The sequence below is a fragment of the Gymnoscopelus microlampas genome (assembly GCF_963454915.1).
Source record: "Gymnoscopelus microlampas genome assembly, chromosome: 22".
NCBI classification, from domain to species: Eukaryota; Metazoa; Chordata; class Actinopteri; order Myctophiformes; family Myctophidae; genus Gymnoscopelus; species Gymnoscopelus microlampas.
In genome coordinates this window covers 8,009,678-8,029,721 of record NC_139959.1, presented here as the reverse complement: position 1 = coordinate 8,029,721, position 20,044 = coordinate 8,009,678, and the positions used below count along the sequence as shown (strand labels likewise).

At 42.0% G+C, this 20,044-nt stretch overlaps 1 protein-coding gene across 2 annotated transcripts in view; it reads right to left on the bottom strand.

Moving 5' to 3' along the window:
* Positions 1-553: 553 nt before the first annotated feature.
* ube3c (ubiquitin protein ligase E3C) overlaps positions 554-20,044 on the bottom strand; it is a 44,144-nt gene continuing 24,653 nt past the window's right edge. For both annotated transcript variants that reach the window (XM_084049206.1, XM_084049207.1), the window contains exons 16-24: positions 19,935-20,022; positions 17,303-17,400; positions 16,905-17,037; positions 13,401-13,648; positions 8,372-8,584; positions 4,591-4,779; positions 4,367-4,433; positions 3,585-3,715; positions 554-1,730 (exon numbers count right to left, since the gene is read on the bottom strand). In XM_084049206.1, coding sequence (XP_083905332.1) covers positions 1,560-1,730; positions 3,585-3,715; positions 4,367-4,433; positions 4,591-4,779; positions 8,372-8,584; positions 13,401-13,648; positions 16,905-17,037; positions 17,303-17,400; positions 19,935-20,022 — 1,338 coding nt within the window. In that variant the 3' untranslated portion in view covers positions 554-1,559. The remainder of the gene's footprint in view (positions 1,731-3,584; positions 3,716-4,366; positions 4,434-4,590; positions 4,780-8,371; positions 8,585-13,400; positions 13,649-16,904; positions 17,038-17,302; positions 17,401-19,934; positions 20,023-20,044) is intronic.

Sequence of the window (20,044 nt, the reverse complement as noted above, 5' to 3'; positions counted from 1 at the left end):
TATGAGCAAGCACAAAGTATACCGTGCAAAGGAAATGATTCATAACGGCCTGCATTAACTTTGTCAGTTATAATCCATCACAAGGTAATAGGCTTAAATAAATCTCTTAGTAATTGAGATGAATCCCTCATTTCAACGACAAGTCCGGTTTTTAAGACCCAATTACCACTTTGAGTTCTCTTGGCCCGTTGGACGGGCGAGGGGCTGGAGCTCTGAAATGAGAGAGGGGGCACTGGCTGGCCATTTCAGAGGGGAGGAATGGATGGAGGGATGGAAGCGGTCCAAAGACGGATGAATATCTCCAGCACCGTACTGCATCAGAGGGCAGGCAGATTTATGACAAACGCACACAATCTTAATTTGCGCCCAGCCCGATAATGCATCTCAAGGCCAGAATAGTTCTGCTCAGTGTTTCATAACTGGATGTTTCTTTAATTATATGTCAGAGGCCATAAAACTCAGGGGGAGATTTTCCCACAAAGCACTGTTTTATGTCTAGGTCATTATTGTAAATTACAAGCAACCAAAAAAAAATAGACTTCAAGAGGGAAAATGCAAAAGAAAGGGAGTTTATTCATATCCATACAGTCTTTTCACCCTGTTGGTACAGATATTTCAACAAGCTTCACGCTGTTCTTGCTTATTAGAGCAAACTGCAGAGTACTGACTAGAGGGATAGATTGTTCACTTTAGCGAGCATGTGTGAAAAATATGAGGCCTTCATCACACAAAGGATAGAAGTACAAATATTGAATAAATGAATCATACAAGGGTACCTGTAAACATATACATATTCACAAACCTATAATCGTAATAGTCAACAGCACCTTCCCCGCTGTAGTCCAACAATAATTGCCGTTTGCCTTTTGAGTATTCTTCACGCATGTAGCCACCCAATAGAATTTACACACTTACGGTATGTGATATCAGACGCAACAATTATTACTGGTAATAATACTTTGAGAAATCACAAAAACCCATGAGTTTTGATGACCTCTACCTGAAAGTACATGTTGGCTATCTACATAAAAGCATCTCTGCCTCCGCAGCCCCCGAAGAACCACAAGGTGGCTTTAGAGTCTTGCAGTCTCAGCTTCCATTTCTGTTCATAACTATATTTAAATATTGCCCGTTTCTTATACGACACCCTTCAATCTTTGGTGAGAAGACTGTTGTTGCTATTCTTATTGGATAACACACAAGGGAGTACATTTGGGTGTACATTTGTGTTGATAATTTATTTTGTCTTTAAAACAGTAACAACCATCTGTTTTTTTGTGGGGTTTGTCAGTTGAAATACATAATTAATTCTTTAAGAGCCATAACAATAAAATAAAAAAAAGAAGTCTTTTTATACTTCTGGCGGTTGGTTCTTCAGACGGTGGGGTGATTCCCTTCAGCACCGCTCGTTTTCGCACGTGCGCACAGTGAAATCAGGCAGGTCAGTGCATCGTTCCTTTCCTTGCCCCTCTTACTCCTTCAACTCTCAGTCTCAAATCCGAGCCACTCTGTGGCATTGAGTCCACGGGTGCGGGGGCAGAGAGCCCTCCGTGTCCTACTCAGCTGAGCTCAAACCCGGCAGAGGACTCGATGGCGTACAGCAGCTTGTTCCTCATCAGGTGCTCGTCGCAGAACTCGGGGAGCTTGAGCAGGTTCATGCAGGTGCTGGCGGTGGGCAAGCGCTCCAGGTCGCTCCCTCCGTTGTGGATGCAGAAGGCCGGTATTAGCTCCTGCACACACACACACACAGAGCCATGAATGTTAAAGCCGGTCACTCCACAAGACACAGCTAGAGAAAGAGACTTAACATAATGGATTTATTTGGACAGGGCCTGAGGGCATTAAAAAAAAAGACAATTCCGATTAAGCAATAAATGTCGAATTGCATAAGGGGATAAATGTTAAAAGAGAGACATTAAGTGTTGCACTAATACGGTGTGAAGTATACATTTAGGAAATCAGTTCAGCACTTTGAAAGGTACAGAGGGGAATGGCGCCCACAGTTTGACCTCTGGATGAGATACTGAGGGAATGGTCATTTCATGTCATCTATCTGGAGTTTTATTCTTAAATGGAGCCTCTCTGTGATGAGGCCTCGTGTGTCCAATGCGACATGGACCGTTTCCATCACAACCCAGGCCAAAGGAATCTACCCCTCTTCCCTGATTTCATCCTGCTATTTAAAGTTTGTGTGTGTGTGTGTGTGTGTGTGTGTGTGTGTGTGTGTGTGTGTGTGTGTGTGTGTGTGCGTGCGTGAGTGAGTGAGTGCATGGGGGGTCAGTGGGCATACCAGCCCGATTAAATGGCTCTTGTGATGCTTTGACATAATGACCCCATTTTTTTGACAATTACCGTATTAAACTATCATTGCTTATTGAGAAAGTGTCATTACCAGAGCGATCATTTTGGAAAAAAGGGAAGGTTTCCATCATCTTTTTTAAATGGCTTCTCCTGACAGAACTATTTCTGCTCTAATGAATCCTGGACCGTTTTCACGACAGCTAATTAAGGCTTAGCTGGCGCAAGCGTATGGCCAGGTCAGGGGGGCGCTCTCCACACAAATTACTGCCCTTTTCCACCAGCAGAGAGTGTGTGTGTGTGTGTGTGTGTGTGTGTGTGTGTGTGTGTGTGTGTGTGTGTGTGTGTGTGTGTGTGTGTGTGTGTGTGTGTGTGAGTGTGTGTGTGGGGTGTGGTGGTGGTGCTGAGGGGGTGGACAGCATCCACACCACCTCCCAAAGTCAAATTCATTAATGGAGGGGGGAATCAACTCTCAAACCTCCAGAGTAGCCACTACGGAGGATTTTAAGGTGAGTTTTGGCCCCTTTCCTCTATTGCAGATCAGCAATTAAGTTTTCCTAACTAATGACAGTAATAAAGTAGTAGTAATACCAATCATATGACAATTACAGCTTCTGGTTATACTAAGTAAGGCACATAAAACCCCTAATGGTCCTCGGCAACACTTTCTCCGCTTTTCCTCCAACCTCAAATTACTTAAGTGTCCCACAAATCAAGTTGGTGAAATTGCTTCCTATTAGGATTATAATTTTAGAAATAACAGGTGAGTAATGATGATGATGATGATTCGTCGGTGCTGAAGTGATGTTTTGAATACTTTCCTTCTGTACGAATCCAACAGCAAAATGACTCCCTTCCGCCATGTCAAACAGGAGGCAAAAGTTCAAAAGTTCAACAAGCGTCTGAGTTCTGAAATGGCAATATTTGTCCAGCCGGGGATTAGGACCAAGCCCACACATACTGTACATACACAGCTACAGAATGCACTTTCTTCCACAGGAGAAGGTTATGAACTACACAACAGCGAAGGGGAGGAGGCAGTGATAAGCGTTCGCCAGACTGCCTCATGTCTTATCAGCAGCTAATTTGAAAATGATCATTTGACAGCTGTTATCAGACCAGGTATTTTCATTACATGCCCATTAAGGGAGAACACGCCCCTCTCCCAGCTTTGTCTAGTTGCTCGGTAAACTTACCGATAGTGTTGGCTAGCGCTAAAAAGCAGTCTGCAAAAACTAGACGGAGTGGGAGGGGTGGGGACACTTGAACTTCTGGTCAACCCTCACCTTGAAGCCTAGCAGCGGAGGTCTGGAGCAGCTGGTGACAAACTTGAGCAGCTTGCGCTTCTCGTCGTCTGTGAAGGAATCCACCACCTCCCAGAAGATCTGGATGACGGGGTGAGTGGCTGAGTAGCCCCCTGGAAGACATGGGAATGGGTCATGGGTTCAGGATTGAATGACTGCAAAGATTGTGTCAATCTGTGCGCATACAAAAGCCATGGCTCAATTATTGTCAATGAACATACAGTACCTATTGCTAAACAAGTACCTATTGCTAAATAATAACTACTCTTTGCTACTTTATACTACCAACAGATGCTAACATCAATGTTTATAAACAACAACAAAAAAGCCTGCCAGCACCAACAGCTACAGTATTGTTTGTCTCTCAGTTTCTGAGATATGTCCAATTATCAGAAACAGATTTATTGTCACATTACAGGCTTACAGGTGTCAGTTTTCAGGAAAGGAAAAGGAAGAGAGATAGAAATAAGAGTAGAGTGAAAAATAAATATATATACAAATATTTGTAATGTAATATTGACTTCACAGTGACCTTTATTTAAGTTATATTACATTCCAGAGTTATTTTGTTCACGACAAGTAACAATACCCTTCCATGCATGCACGTGGGCAGGGTAATAATACAAAATAACAATAATAAATAAATGAAAATCACGTCTCTGTGTGTGAAGTCAACTTCACAGAGAAAAATCTTCAGACAATTTCCACACATCACAGGAAATAGCTGCTGCAACAACGCCAATGTTCTCAATATCGACACCTACCTGAGTAGTTTGTGAATTTCTTCAGGTCCTCAAGGGAAATAGGCACGAGAGCTCCAGATATTAGCACCTGTGATGAATAAGTACACAACAAAAATCATAATTTGTGTACACTCTCAGAGTTAAATGAACAAAACCTCAGTTTTCAGCTTTCATACTATATGTTAGGAATATAGTCCAAATTGACATACAGACACAACTAGCGGAAGAATTGACAATATTATTACCTGGATCTCCTGCTGGTCAAACATGCGTAGCCACTCCAGGTTGACCACATTGGCCAGACCCTGTCTAAAGGCCAGACAATGAGGCCTGATCTGCTTGTTCAGTCTGTAGTCAGCCACCAGGTGGATATAGGCTATCCGGTTAGCCGTGGACACCGGGATGTCTTTCCCTCCTGGTTTTAGCTCAACCACCTGGTGAAAAACAGGTGAGATATATCAACCTAACCTCGCGTCACCAGTCTTTCCACCTCGGAGGAAAGCCTGGTATGCGTTACTAAAGACCCATATGATCCGGTCTAGGCCACGCCTACTGAAAAAAAAAAGAAAAAAGAATCCTCTTTCCGGATTGTCGCGATCCGGTTTTGCGGTGCCGCTTTGTTTTGGTTCCCCAATCCCTATTTAAATGGAATAGAATTTCCCCGTGGGATAATACGGATAATACAGACGCTAAATAGTCTCCGGAAAGTACACTCACATTTATATTTAAAAAATAAGCTAAACTACGCCGCATCAAGGATTTTATAGGACGGACCTATTTTGGGGTGAGACGTCTTTCCGGTTTGTCGCGATCCGGTCCGCTCCCGACCGGATCATATACCCGAAAAGGAATGCTGCCCAGGCTAATATCAACCTAATTCAGGTGTAGTTAGTATATTACTATCATGGTGCCACTAGTCTGGCATAGCCAGACAACTATTCCACAATCTCCGAATGCTACATAGAGTCTGGAACTACACCTCCCGAAATAAAAAATAAATTGAAAAAAGGAGAAATTGTCCTCCATCATACACTAGGATGAATAACTTTGTTGAGCTGCAAATTCAGTACCACTTAAATCCTGGCCAAAAATAGCAGATCTACAAGCTCACAATGCGTTGCGTTGTAACCCATTGTGAGCCTGTAGATCGGCTATTTTTGCCAAACGTTCCCCCCCAGAATAGGGATGCTGGGGTTTCAAGTGGTTAAACAAAAGCGGCGTTTTAAGTTTTAAGCATATTTTGAGTATCGTGACTGCTATTGTTAATCGCAATTATTTTTTCCACAATAATCGTGACATGTAATTTTCATATCGTTCCATCCCTAGTTTCGGTCCAACTGACCTTCACCAGGTATCCCAAATACATTTTTTTGCTGTATATGAAGACAGTGTGCGGGATCTCCCTTTTTTCCTGACTCATGCATTGGCTGCCTGCTCCTACGCACCTGTCCCAGTAGGTGTGCAAAAGGACCTTTTTTTCCCCACGAACAGAAATATTGCAAAATACAGTGTAAACCACAGTGTAGATCACAATTACAGTATACTGTATCAATAACTTCCAGTATCAACCACTGAGAGTCATATCTCTAAATTGAGAATGGTGGCCTATAGAGGATTGTCCAATAACATTTCAAAAACGCAGCCCACCATTCACTGTCAGAAATTTGTGATTAATATGCTTTGTTATGTTTGCTTAGGTCTGCCCGGAATACCAGCGGGCCAAGACAAAAGATCAAGTATTTAAAATATGCTCAAACAGTACAACGTTTGAGTGGCTGTCTGAATACAGCACAGAGACTATGAACATCTGGTCCATTTTAATTTGGCCCACGACACCAAGTCCACTGACCACCATATTTCATTAACCTTAAGAGCATTTTAGCACTAATGGTCAAATGTGCCAAAAGGCTGCCTATACTTCTTCTCTATTGAACTGAACTCCATAATGCATGAATCATACCACCTACCAATAACAATAAAACAAATAGTCAAAAGATTTAACTTCCTGGGAGATTACAAGGATTGGATTCTTTTCACTGTATAATAATAACCACTTGCTGTTTGGAGCTCGACGGACAGGCAATCATTTGCAATTTCTTTCCCTCTGGATTTTTGATTATTATGTGCTAATGTAAGAGAATTACTCCTGTTATCTTGCTTGCTTTGGCTATCTCCCTCGAGGGCAAATGCAGGGCAGTCTGCTCCCGGGTGTGTGCCTAATCTTTCGCAAATTGTTTTCCCTATCGTGTTTGCGATGCCCTATTGGCAACCAGGGGGGCTACACATTGTGACCGGGCCATTCCAGGCCTTGTTTGAAGAGGAGCTAATAAGAGGAGCAAGGCCCTGAGCAAACAGGGGCCGCGGGTAGAGTGCCGGTCCAGGCCGCCGGTGACTCAGTGTGGGGGTGGCATCCTGTCTACACAGCCTTGAGCTTTGGCGCGGACGTGCTTAACCCGTTAAGACCGGGAACGCGATCTGTGTAACCACTTTAACCATTATTTTATACTTTGGCTATTCAAAAATAGCAGACATACAAGCTCATAGCGCGGCACCGAGTGCCGCGCTATGAGCTTGTATGTCTGCTATTTTTTTCTTTGAATATATGTATTTTTAAAGCGAACATTTTTTCAAAATCTTTGCTTCTGGGGGTCCCTAGAACAACATATTTTGAGATGGGGGGTCCGTGGCCAAATACATGTCATTTTGGGGGTCCTTGACATGAAAAAGTTTGAGAACCACTGATTATAGCAACATAAGTTTTTTCAAAACACTGTTAGGGTTTAGAAGACATTTGTAGAATCTCCAGAAGCAAAGATTTGAGTTAAACTTACATTTTAGTTTAAAAAAACATACATTCAAAAGATTTGCACACATTTTCACGAGTTTTCAAAACAAATACAGATCTACAAGCTCGTATATCTGCTATTTTTGAATAGCCAAAGTATAAGATAATGGTTACAGTGGTCAAAATCTGAAATGACAGATGCTTTCCCGGTCTTAATGGGTTAAGAGCAGCTAGCCGCTTCTCTCAGGCGTGTTCTGAGATCACCGCTGCAGTGCAAGGCCAGGCAGATGGAATGGTCAACAGTGCCGCTGTGTTCCCTTGCAAGCGCTAGCAGACCTGAGGGCAGCAGCAGCAACGTGCTTTATCTCTCTTAGTGCTGAAAAACGGGTACATCGTGAGGGAAATGAATTATTAACGCCAAACACATAAGAACAAAAGGGGGGGGGGGGGGCTGAAGACTGAATCAGAAGACTGGCCAGGATATAAACTATAAGCCAGAGATGGAAGAGGGCAGCACACGGGTGAATGATTGAACCGGATTCCCTGCTACCGTTCACCCCCCCCCTCTCCTCCCAGGTACATGGGCCTAGGGCTGTCACGATTATGAAATTTTAAGTGACGATTAATTGTCACACAAATAATCGCGATTAACGATTTAATTGTGTTTTTGTCGTTGAACACTGGAACTTATGAATAACAATAGCATTTCTGCTTGGCTTTTAGGCTTTGAAGGTGCACAACTTAAGGCATATATGACAAATAACCTAATTATACAAAGAACTTTATACTTTATGAAAACACGAATAGTGGAAATAGCCTATCTACAAGCTCACAACGTATCGTGATGCGTTGTGAGCTTGATCTGCTATTTCCACTACTTTTTGAAAATGTTTGAAAAAAGTAGTAAACGAAACGATTATGACAATTTAGCAAAATAATTGCGATTATCTCAAATAATTGCGATTAGACTCCCCCCGAACTGTTTACTGTACATATATATATATTTTTTTCTAACTATTTATATGATGTTTTGCATAGTATTGTATATTTGTCTGTCATTAAATGTTTCGATGAATTGAGTACAAAGGACCCCAATGGAAACAAGCCATAGTGCTTTCTTGGGTTTAAAATCCCCCCAGCAGACTTTGTATTGAACTGTACTTTCCTGTGCTTTTTTTGACAACTCCTAATAAAGTATTCAATCAATCAGACGATTATGTAATCATTTGTGACAGGCCCACCTGGGCCTCTCCAAGTTCGTTGTTGACCACGGTGAAGTTAAGGCCCAGCTCCTCCACGTCATCCTCGTAGCTCTTGAGGAAGAGCAGGTTGCGGTACATCTCTGGGTCCAACGACGCCAGGTGGTGGATGTCCACGTCGGCACTGGTGCCCAGCAGTTTGGACAGGAAGAAACTAGCGAATGGCAGCTCCACCAGCATGTTCTCATACAGCGCCTGAGGGGACAAGTGGGGGGGATTGTATGATGATTAGGGACGGGACGATAATTATTATTATCGTTTATCGTGATTAAAAAAACGCTCACAATAGTTGTATCGCAGAGATTTTAATTTATTGTGAAATTGTCCTCCGTCATACTGAATTAGCTTTTGTTGAGCTGCAAATTCAGTACCACTTAAACCCTCTATACTTGATAAAAACGGACCTGTAAAGAGCGCATTTCACTCTACACAAACCGATTGGCCAAAAATAGCAGATCTACAAGCTCACAACGCGTTGCGAGCTTGTCGATCGGCTACCGTATTTTTGACGAACGTTCCACCCCAGAATAGGGATGCTGGGGGTTCAAGTGGTTAACAAAAGCAGCATTTTAAGTTTTAAGCATATTTTGATTATCGAGATAATATTGTTAATCGCAATTATCTTTGCAACAATAATCTTGACATGTTATTTTCATTTCGTCCCATCCCTAATGATGATTTATGATTTATTAATTTTCACAACAGGAATCATATACATATGCATAGTATACATAGGAAAGATAACAGAATATTGTTGTGCAGGTGAGGTAAGAACCACTAGGGGGGCTTATAGAGCACCGAAGTCTGACGTAATTTACACATCCTAGGTTTGTCTACCTGGTTCGCGGTTTTCCACCCCCATTCTGAATCCCCATAGACGTATTTAATATCACGTCAAATAAGAACTGTGTTCCAAAAATAAACAAATGACCCCGGCGGTTTTACTCTTATGGATATGAAGCATCAACTGACGGTGAGAAAACGATAATGTTACTTCCGCCGAATTAGTAAAATTTTCGCCAGAAACAGACTCTACTAAATAATAAGTGACTGACTATCATAAACGATACAGAACCTCCTCCCTGACAATATCACCGAGACAGTTTGTTTATTTTTGGACCACAATTCTTATATGAGACGATTCTGTGATGACCCAATGTTATTCTCCATAGCGAAATTACTTTACGAACCTGGGGATGAACGAGTGACGTCAGGACTTCTGTACTCTATAAGAGAACCTCACCGTTTACATTGTGTACAATTTGAATGTATTAGTTATTTTTATTAAAAAATATGCTAAAACGAAAAAGTGGCTTGTTTGAAATCCGACAAAAAATATATATATATTGATCATTTCCTCAAATTTGATGTAACTCGGGGGAGGCAGAACTGAAAAGAATACTGTGCGTAGGGGATTTCTTTATTCCAAGGCTTCAACAGTGTCAAATGAAATGCAGTCATTGTGATTAGATTACGTAGATTACTAAATGCTGCTTCAAGACAACAGTCATAATATTGCCGAGCACATGTTCAAAGACTTGATTACAACACACATTACACCAGATTAAACACAGTGCATATCTTATATCAAAGAATCAAAGGGATAAGATAGTAAATCTGGTCACATCAACGTAAGTAAGAGGAAAACATGAGACACAAGGGCCAATCTATCTAAAACACACAGGCCTCAAATTCACCCGCCTCCAACTTTATAAATGCCAATTCTCACCTTGACCTTAAATGCCATTAAGAACCATGGCCGGCAGGTGACTCATAAAACCTAAAGCTAATGTACTAGAATAGACCGAAAAAGAGCCTGTAGAAGGCATTAAAATATACAGGTCCTTATAAATGATAGCGCTAAAAACCCTGACCGCATCAGCTAAATGGATTATAAATCTAGCGGATTTCCATAATGCATGCATCTTAAACACACACGAAAGCGTAAATCACGGCTATTTTCTAAACACAGGTTAATTGCGGCAACTTCAAACACTGTCTATTTTTTATGCAAAATAATCCACTTAGCATTTCTCCTGTGGCCAGTCCTTTTCACAGACCATATGTGCAGCATGGCCCCCTTGAAACCTATCAATAACACTAGTGCCGGGAAGAGGCAGCAATAAGTATATGGAAAAAACCTGTAGCCTTATTTTTTTCAATGCCACTAACTTTATTTATGAGTGTTTACTGCCAGAAATTGTGCCAAAATGACTTGGGCTGGAAATAATTAATCATCGTGGCCCAGGCCCTTTTAATATAAGTGAGTGCAGTGGCAACGCAATTAAAACAGATCGCGGCGCCATCAGGTGGAATCAACGCCAACAACATTGCAGGTGCATTCTGTTAGCTGCCAAATAAATTCCTTAATTTACAACATTAAGAATCAATAAAAGTATAATGCATTTCAAACGCATCACTATCAATCAGGGGCTCTAACCCCAAACACCTCTAAAGGGAACTCTCGGTCACTCAAGATCAATGAGTAACAGAGACAATGGTTTGGAGGGGTGGGACCCTAAACCACATCCACCCGTCGAGCCTAAGGAATGGAAAGGTTGAGGCTGTTGGGGTTGGAGGTTTTGTACAAATGACACAGGCATGAGGCATAGATAGAACGAAAACTGTCCGCTACATGTCATATTACATGAAGGTTTGAGGACATTCTGGAGCTGTTGGCTAAAATACGCTGTTAAGAAAATTTCCACATTTAACTCATTACAGCAAGAGCATCACAAATAGAAGATATTATGTTTTCACGTGGGATGGTCCCCCTGTTTTGTGGACTAAATCTTGCCGTATGTCAGCTGGGTGGACAAGCGAGGAAGAGGGATGATGTCCAGCCTCTATTCTGATTTCAATCCCATTTCAGTGAGTACCCCAGACAAGCCACTCCCTGCCTGTAATACATCACCCCCGTAACAATGGCACGCCTCGGACATTAATTAACAATATTAATCTCCCCCGGCGTCCCTCGAGTCGCCGGCGCTCGCTCGCCGCGCGCCGCTTCGCGGGTGATGCAATCCCAATCTATATAAACGGTTGCCTTTTATCCGGGCCATAACGGCACTAAACAAATATCAATACACCTCTCAAATGGCCACTCAAACGGCCATATTTATGGAGAAAAAGGAACTTAAGGTAGGGTTAATTGAAAGTCAAATTCAAATTAATTTCCCCCCACCTAATTGCCTGAACCATTAGCCGCAGAGAGCATAGTTGAGGGAGTGGGAGGGTGGGGTGGGGGGGGGTCTCTTGTTAGCCGCTGACTGGTCATTTCTCACCGTTGGTGGAACATACAGAAGAGGGAGGAGGAGTTATGGTGCTCTGATAAGTAGACCGGACCATCTCAGGGCCGAGTGAGAGAGACTTAGATGCTCCGGACTGTAAAACAGATCAAAACGCTATTACCACATGCTTTGACCGCTTATTTATGTCCTGTCTGCGTGGGCTAGCTGATTTAACGCCGGCCAAATGCAATCACTACACAAACAAGAGGCAAGAATCATCGGCTAATGGAAGGCCTAATTGAGAGGCGACCACTTGTCATGAGGTAATTCTTCTCCGGCTGAGATGACCACCCCACTGGGGAAAGGCATCCCGATAAACAATCACCAGCACATGCATTAAGGAAGATTTAAAAACATTAGGCTCTAATAAATAGTGCCATCAAGGAAGGAGGGGACAGAAAAACAATGCCATCAACAGATTACGCAACGGGCTAATTAACAAGTGCTGGCCTTGTACGAGGTTCAAGCTTGTTCGCCTTTCCGGTACTTACCTGTTTTGGGAAAACACAAATGGACTGCAATCTCCCTAAACATTGTCAGTTTCTTGAACAATCACCAAAAGGCTTCTTGCTTTTTCTAAAGGACAGCCAACTGCTTAATTTCCATAGCCACTGCCAGAGGGCAGCCTTAACATTGACTGTAATGCACTGGTAGCCATGCAAATTCACTGCAGGGAAAGACTGATCCAAATTCATCTATTGACCAATAAATCAATGCAGCCTCTGGCCAAGCCGTTCGTTTCTTTTTATACACTCTCTTTGCTACCTCGTGACACAGAGAAAGCCTGAGTTGGAAGGCCACAGTGACTTTCTTAACCACTTAAAACCCAAAATACTTCATTGACCGAGGTCCCCCAGGGTTCTGTACTAGGTTTGTCGCCTCCTTCTTTCCCTCTACACCAGGGGTAGGCAACCGTAGGTACAGGGGAGGGTAATCACTGGTACCTTGGCGTGTTGTGAGAGAGGATTTTTGGTTTAAAATATATATATATATTTTTTTAAATGTAGTCAATTAAATTAAGTCCCCTCACATCTGTCTGCAAAATACATCCTGCACATAATTCTACATTGATTCAAACTGACTGGACAACTATATTTATGGACAATCAAAATCTGTGGTGTCATAATTAAACTTAATGTTGACATGGCACACTGACTATCTAGAAAATAAAAACATGGCACTTCATTTCAAAAAGTTTGCAGACCCTTTGCTCTACTACACCAAATTCCTTTGCCAAAAATAAACCCACCTACGCTTTGTGAGCTTCTAAATGTGCTATTTTTGCTGAATGTTCCCCTATTTTCACAAAATCTTCGCCTATTATAAATGGTAAATGGTGCATTTATATAGCGCTTTTATCCAAAGCGCTTTACATTGATTGTGCCATTCACCCATTCACACACACATTCATACACCGATGGCGGAGGAAACCATGCAAGGCACCAACCTGCTCATCGGGAGCAATTAGGGGTTCAGCGTCTTGCTCAAGGACTCCTCGACCCTAACTCTGGGGGAGCGCCCCAGCCCGGGATCGAACAGGGAACCTTGCGGTTTTCAGTTCAGCCACTGCCGCCCCATATTATGACATACCCAGCATAGGGATGCTAGGGCTCATATGGTTGATCTAATCAATTGTCAGCCACTAAAATTGTGAAAGCATCTGGTAGACATATCCATTATTACAGCTGGTGGACGAAAAAAGAAAGACCTGTAGGTCTTACCTTTCCTAGGATCCTGCCCAGGAAGTAGTAGTGCCTTGTATAGGAGTCGCCAATTAACGTCTCTGCAGCGGGGTTGGGGTAGAGCAGGCTATCATTGGTGGTCTTGAAGAAGCCCTGGTTGGGGTTGAAGCCCGACTTGAGCAGCTCGTTGAGGAACTCCCGAAAGATCCCACCACCGTCTATCCCTGCCTCATCCAGACCATGAGCGTTCAGCAGGTGCACTCGAATCCTCTTCTTCAGGTCCGTCTCTGAGGAGAGGATAAAAAGCAGAATGAATACGGAGCAAAATATGTGTCTGTATGTCCGGGCATAACTCAGGGGGCCATCCCACTGATTGACCTCAAATGCATGGCTCCAGGTAGGCCTAGAAAAATGCGCTCCTCTGAGCGCAGGTCTCTTGCCAGGCCGGGCTGCCTACCCAGGGTCGGCAAACTTTAGAGGTCGAATTGGGATGGAATATGACTGATACATGACTCCAGAGATAGTGTGTACCAATATGTGCAAATGTCCAACTCAGTGTCGTGCAGCCACGCCCTTGTCTCTGGTCCCACTTTGAAGAGGCCGGCCTCCGATTTGTGGGAGTTTTTGACAAGATTTGTTGAAGTACAGTAGCAAAAAGTGTGATTTGAAGAAAACATAATGGCGGAATATCTAGTCTGGCACAAATGGCCAGGGCCAATGCACAGGACCTCATTTGGTCAGTCTGTCTTTCCAGTAAAGGGGCAAAACCCTGAACACTTTGCCCACTGATCTAAAATTAGAGACTGATGGCACTGTTGTAACAAAGGACTCACATTATGGTTAAAACCAAAACAACACTTTTGACTGGTTTATTGTTCTGATTATGTTGTCTCTGTTATATAGCTTATGTATGTGTTTCATTCTGATTCATGTTTTTAGTCTGTGTACATACAGTTCCTAAAGCATATTGTAGTTTATTTGATTTTCGAGGAAGCCATTAGATTCAATTCAATTCAGTACAGTAAGAAAATAAACTTACAGAGACTACTTTATTTCATTTGCTGTTAAGTCATTGTGTGTTTTTATTGCTTTAGACCAGTCTTCAACGTTTTTCAGGCCAAGGGCCCCTTAGCTAAGAGAGAGATGAAGCAGGGACCCCACTACATATTGTATAAAATTGTGTTGCAGATTGAAACTTTTCATAGATACTGTAGCTTCGTAGACTTGTTTGACAGCACTGTCATCCGTGTTGTGTAAATTCATGGTTTGTTTTGTTTGTCGACTTATCTTTTCTATTAATATGTTGGATTCATGTTAGTGTGTATTTTCAGACCTTTAACCATATTATATTGTAGATTGGCTATTTTCGGCTAATGTTCCCCTCAGAATAGGGATTCTAGGGTTCAAGTGGTTAAGTACAGTGGCCAGTACAAAAATAATTCAATCACACAATGGAGACCCCGCTCTGTAGTAACTCTGAGGACCCCCTATGGGTCCCGGACCCCCTGTTGAAGAACGATACTATAGCCTTTCTACTAAGGTCTATTATCGTCTAATACTACGATATTAGACGCTAATAGTCCCAGGAGAAAAGATTGATACCAGAACAAAATTGTAATGCCTATGACTTATTAACAGCGCAATGATATTTAGTAAACATTGACTCAATTATTCAGGTAAGCTCGGTAACATATTAATGATTATGGGAAAACAAGAGTAAACTCTAGTAAAATCTTAAGATAAATCCATTTACAGGAAAATGGTATATGTTTATTTACAATATATGGCCAAAGTAATGAATAGACAATGACATGTATTGACTGCAGTAGAGTCCTTTAAATGGGCAAAAAGTATTATTATTATTTTTACTGCTAATGATTCTGTTATGTGGCTTTGTGTGAACAAGACAATCTCAAGTTCATCCTCCATTCCGTTGTAAAATTAGAAAGTTGAGTCTGACTTCTTGCGAATCACTGTGCCAATCCTGCAATCCAGAGCAGCGTGATCTCAGGTTCTAAAAACACACCACTGAATTCTCCACTGCAATTTACAGTATTTTTTGATGAGCTGACAAAAGTTCCTGGCAAAGTTTGTGCTGAGGAGAAATTATGTTCAGCATTAACCTTCTTAATTCCGTAGTTTTCCATCGAGTCCTCAATCATTTAAATGTGTCTGCCTGGTATTACCGAGACCTCCTGAATAACAGATACCCACAGAGCCTAATGGTGGTGTAGTATCTGTAATTATTATCTCCACCAGGCCAGAAGGCCGGGAGACGGATATTATGTTTTTGCCCCCGTTTGTGTGTGTGTGTGTGTGTGTGTGTTAGTGGGCGAGTCTGAAGCTAATCTCGCAAACCACAGGACCAATCAGTGTCAAACGTTTCGTGCACTGCCAATAGGCCAACAAAAACACTCCACCCTACATTTTTCAAATCGGTGCTTTACGTTTTGTCCAATGACTCTTGAACCGATAGGTTGTACAATCACAATGTTCTTTCCCTTGATTCCTTAGATCATGACGCAACTCCCCGCCTAGGTCCTGCCCATTCCTGCCAATTTACATGGCTGCAGCCCACAACCTACGCAGCCATGGATTGGCAACCCTGCCTGGCGGAGATACTGTATACTGTATGCCCCTTTCTAGTTATGTGCAATCTCCTATCTGGCCATCAACTATACGATAGGTTGTACGCAATTTTAACACCATGTTATTCCTCTTGTTACTAGAATTCTGCCTCAATGCTTTACCTACTCAGCTACCTACCCCTACAGAAACAGACTATATACATCATACTTCCTCAGGAGTGTTTTCTCAGAGGTCGTCTGTGTGAGATACCATGTAGTGAGTCGTTTAAGAAGATTTTGCTTACAAAAGGTGAGAGATCTTGAGATAAATTAAAAAGACAGCGACCTGTCATGTTCATTTTGAGCAGATACATCTTGTAAGAAAGCATTTCCCCCAATCCACAGGAATATTCAAATCAAACCGTATAAAAAGGTCACGTTTCAACGTAATTAATGTGTGGCGATAAATCACGGCAGCTATAACTTATAGACACATAAATGATATAGATCACGTCTTCAGGCCCTCTTGCTACTCTTTTTAATCATGCTGCCCCCACAAAAGTGCCCTTTCAAATTCAAACACAAAAAGAGGTGACTTAAAATAATTGATTCCCTGCTTTTATGTGATCCATTAGAATAATCAGAATCACAATTATGCTTTACCGAAATTCAATAGTCTGAATGACGAGTGCGCTCACCTTCAACTTTAATGTTATCCGGAGCGCTGAACCCCCGGCATTGTGATTTTATAGGACGCAAAGAGACTTTCAACGGCTGTGTTAAAATCCACTGTGGCCACGCTTACTCTGCTCTCAGGGAATATAACACAGTACGCATGGTCACCATGGTTCCGTGGTAAAACGATAAAACAATTCTAGCATCACATCCATTGAAAAAATATTGAGCAGTGAGCGCAGGAATGAAATGACAGTGCTAACAGCTTTTTTGTTTTACTTTTAAGTGGTGGTGCTGGTACCGTTTTCTGGAGAGAGCTTGTCGTAGGCGTCTTCATAAATGTAGTTTCGCCTGATGGTAACGTTGATGCAGTCTAGGAATGGTCCGTCCCCCTGCACATCCTGTTTGTCTGCATAGATCAATCTCTGGAAGATCTGCAGGAAAAGTACGAACGCTGGGTCAATAGTAGAACTACCATGGAAATGATTTCAAGTTATCGTTTCAGTTATCAAATTTTAGTCTGTCACCACAATTTCTTTCTCAGTGAGCTTGTAGATCTGGTATTTTCACTATTTTTGCGAACATATAATAGCTTCTCAATTATCCTAATAATTGAGAAAGTAATTGATAGAATAATTGCTAAGAAAATAATGCATAGCTGCAGCTCTATTATTGTGTATGGGAACATGGGTGTGGTACCTTGACTCGCTCCTCGAAGGGAACCACAAAAGGGAGCTCTGTGAGGATGGCCAGGTGTCTCTCCTCAGACACAGAGAGCTGCGGGGGCTCCAACCCAACTACAAACAACACAAACACAACGTATTAGATGCTTTTGAACATGTCATTTCTCTCCAGTCATAATTATTAGGACACTTCTTCTGTTATTGTAGAATTAGTCTTTGATTTCGTTTATCAAACTGTTTTTAAAATGATCAAGGATAAAAAACGAAAAGTCAAGACCCATTCAGGTCTCTCTGTCATGAAAACAAAAACTGGTCTAGAAAAGTCCTATCCAATGTTGGTCACACAGCTGATCCAGCAGTAGTTGTTCCGATAGCGATACCAGTATCGGAAAAGCTGCCGATACTGCCTAAAATGCTGGTATCAGTATCAGCGAGTATGCCAGTCTATGCCATTCCGATACCACATAATTTATCACAATATTTCATTTACAGATATTTTGAATGCTTCAGTTGATGTTGCACGACTGTTTTATACTCTTACTGCACTATTTACATTACTATTGTATTAACTTGCACTTTAACAATTATTAATGGCATTTATTCTTAGATCAGTGGTTCTCAAATCTTTTAATTTCAATGACCCCCATAACTCTCTTACATTTGTACACTCTCAGAGTTACAGACCAGTAAGTGTCCATAAGTAACCCAGATAGTCCCTGGACCCCACTTTTAGAACCACTGTCCTAGATCTGTTTAAATTACACACTGGTATCGGTTCGGTACTCTGTATCGACCGATACGCAAGTTAATTCTACGCAGACCCTGTCTCACAAATTGATTCAAAAAAGCTTGCAACTCTGTGCTCTAAAACACAGTTTCTTAACGACTTGAACACCACCAGCATCCCTATTCTGGGGGCGAACAGTCTGTAAAAATAGCAGATCTACAAGCTCACAATGCAACGTGTTTGTAGATCTGTTATTTTTGACGAAGAGATTCGACTAGTTTTTACTGAGTATAGAGGGTCAAAGTGGTATAAACACAAAATAAAATGACTTCACTGATACCAACGTATCCAAACTCTGGCTTGCTTGCTCCTCTGTCATTACAGAATTGTTAGCCACTCTTCTTGACCACGATTGTAGAGGCCACTCACAGGACTACTTAGTTAAGACCCTGTTCGCCATGCTGCCGGCTGCTTACAGCCAGGACATTAAAGAAGGCTCAATCCTCCCTTCACCATCCTACACTAATACACACTTTTAATTAACTCAACTGTGAGCTGCCCATCCACCTGCCTGGCTGGGTCCATTAAGCCGACGTTTGTTTTGCATTAAACTTGGGGTTTCGACCGTTTAGCCTCCGAAAAACTGCCACAGCAGCTAAAAAGCCATTCACCCCCTCACTTTCCCTCCACTGCGGCTCAATTATTCTGCTCAATTAGTCAACCTGATCTGCATTTCCCCATCAGGTTTCCATCTTTGAGGAGAAATATGGCCCCGGAGTGGTCAATACATTGCTCATTCATCAGCCACGGCGTGTCCATTTAAGGAAATGAGAAAAGGCCAGACAAACACTAGGACCAGATGTGGCTGAGTTCATCAGGTACTTTCACACTAATTGAATTTATCCCATAGAGCCCGTGAGTGGCATTAGACAGATCATACACACATTGTTATCTGCTTGTTTTCACACCGTACTTCACAGCAGCCCCGGCGAGCTCACAGTGAGCCAGGAGAGAGGCTGCCTGCTGCAATGTCTGTCCTCGTGGCCAAGTGAAAGAATGGTGTGGCACTAGTTTTTGTAACATAAATTAATACATTTGAATCCACTTAATGAGGCATGACTAGTACTCATTACCCATTAATTGATGTGTCTTTTATGCGGCTTTGATGAAGGGTGAATGCTACTCAGTTTCACTTTCCACCCGAAAATATTGCAGTCTCCACTCCAACAAGGTCATTTCAGTTGGTGTTACAAAACATTTATAGCTCCCAGAGCTAGACATACGAGAGGAAAGCTTTGCCCCTCTCCTAATCTGTAATGTAATGTATATAAACGCCCAGCTCCACAGAATTACACAACTGAAAATATTGAGAAGGTGACTTTGAACATTGAGACAAGCTGAGACAAGCATTCTATGAGTCTATATTAAAGCCCGCTTCTCAATCATTGCCAGAGGAGTTGCACCAAGTTGCACATTGGTGAGACTTCACTGAGTCTTGGTTTCTACCTTCTACCTTTTGTGAGTTTTTAAATTGAGTGGAGTATGAACAACAGCTGGAATTACTATTTACTGGACCAGGATTGTATTGTATTTTCTCCATCAACTGATAACATAACAGTCCAGTGCACAGCACTACCTTTGAGTTGTAGTTAAAATGCTATGGTTATGAAGCAACAAAATAACGGTTCTACAAGTAGAACTTCAATTTCAGTGATTAGTCAAGATCATTTAAAAACCTGCTGAAACTATTTTAATTCCTATCTTGTTATACCTTCTACAGATAAACACCATGGTTGATGGTTATGGTAAAAACAGAGATTCTATCAAGGTATATGAATAACCACTAAGCCTAGTAATGTAATGCAATCAAGTCACCAGATCTTTACAACATTTGTTAAATATATGGATTACTTAAGACTACCGTCGAGTGTAGACTGAAGTGGCCCGATGCGACCCATCCTCCTTGTTCTCCACACATGTCTAGCGGAGGGGACATACAGCTGGGTGACCTGGAGAGACATGAGACCTTCA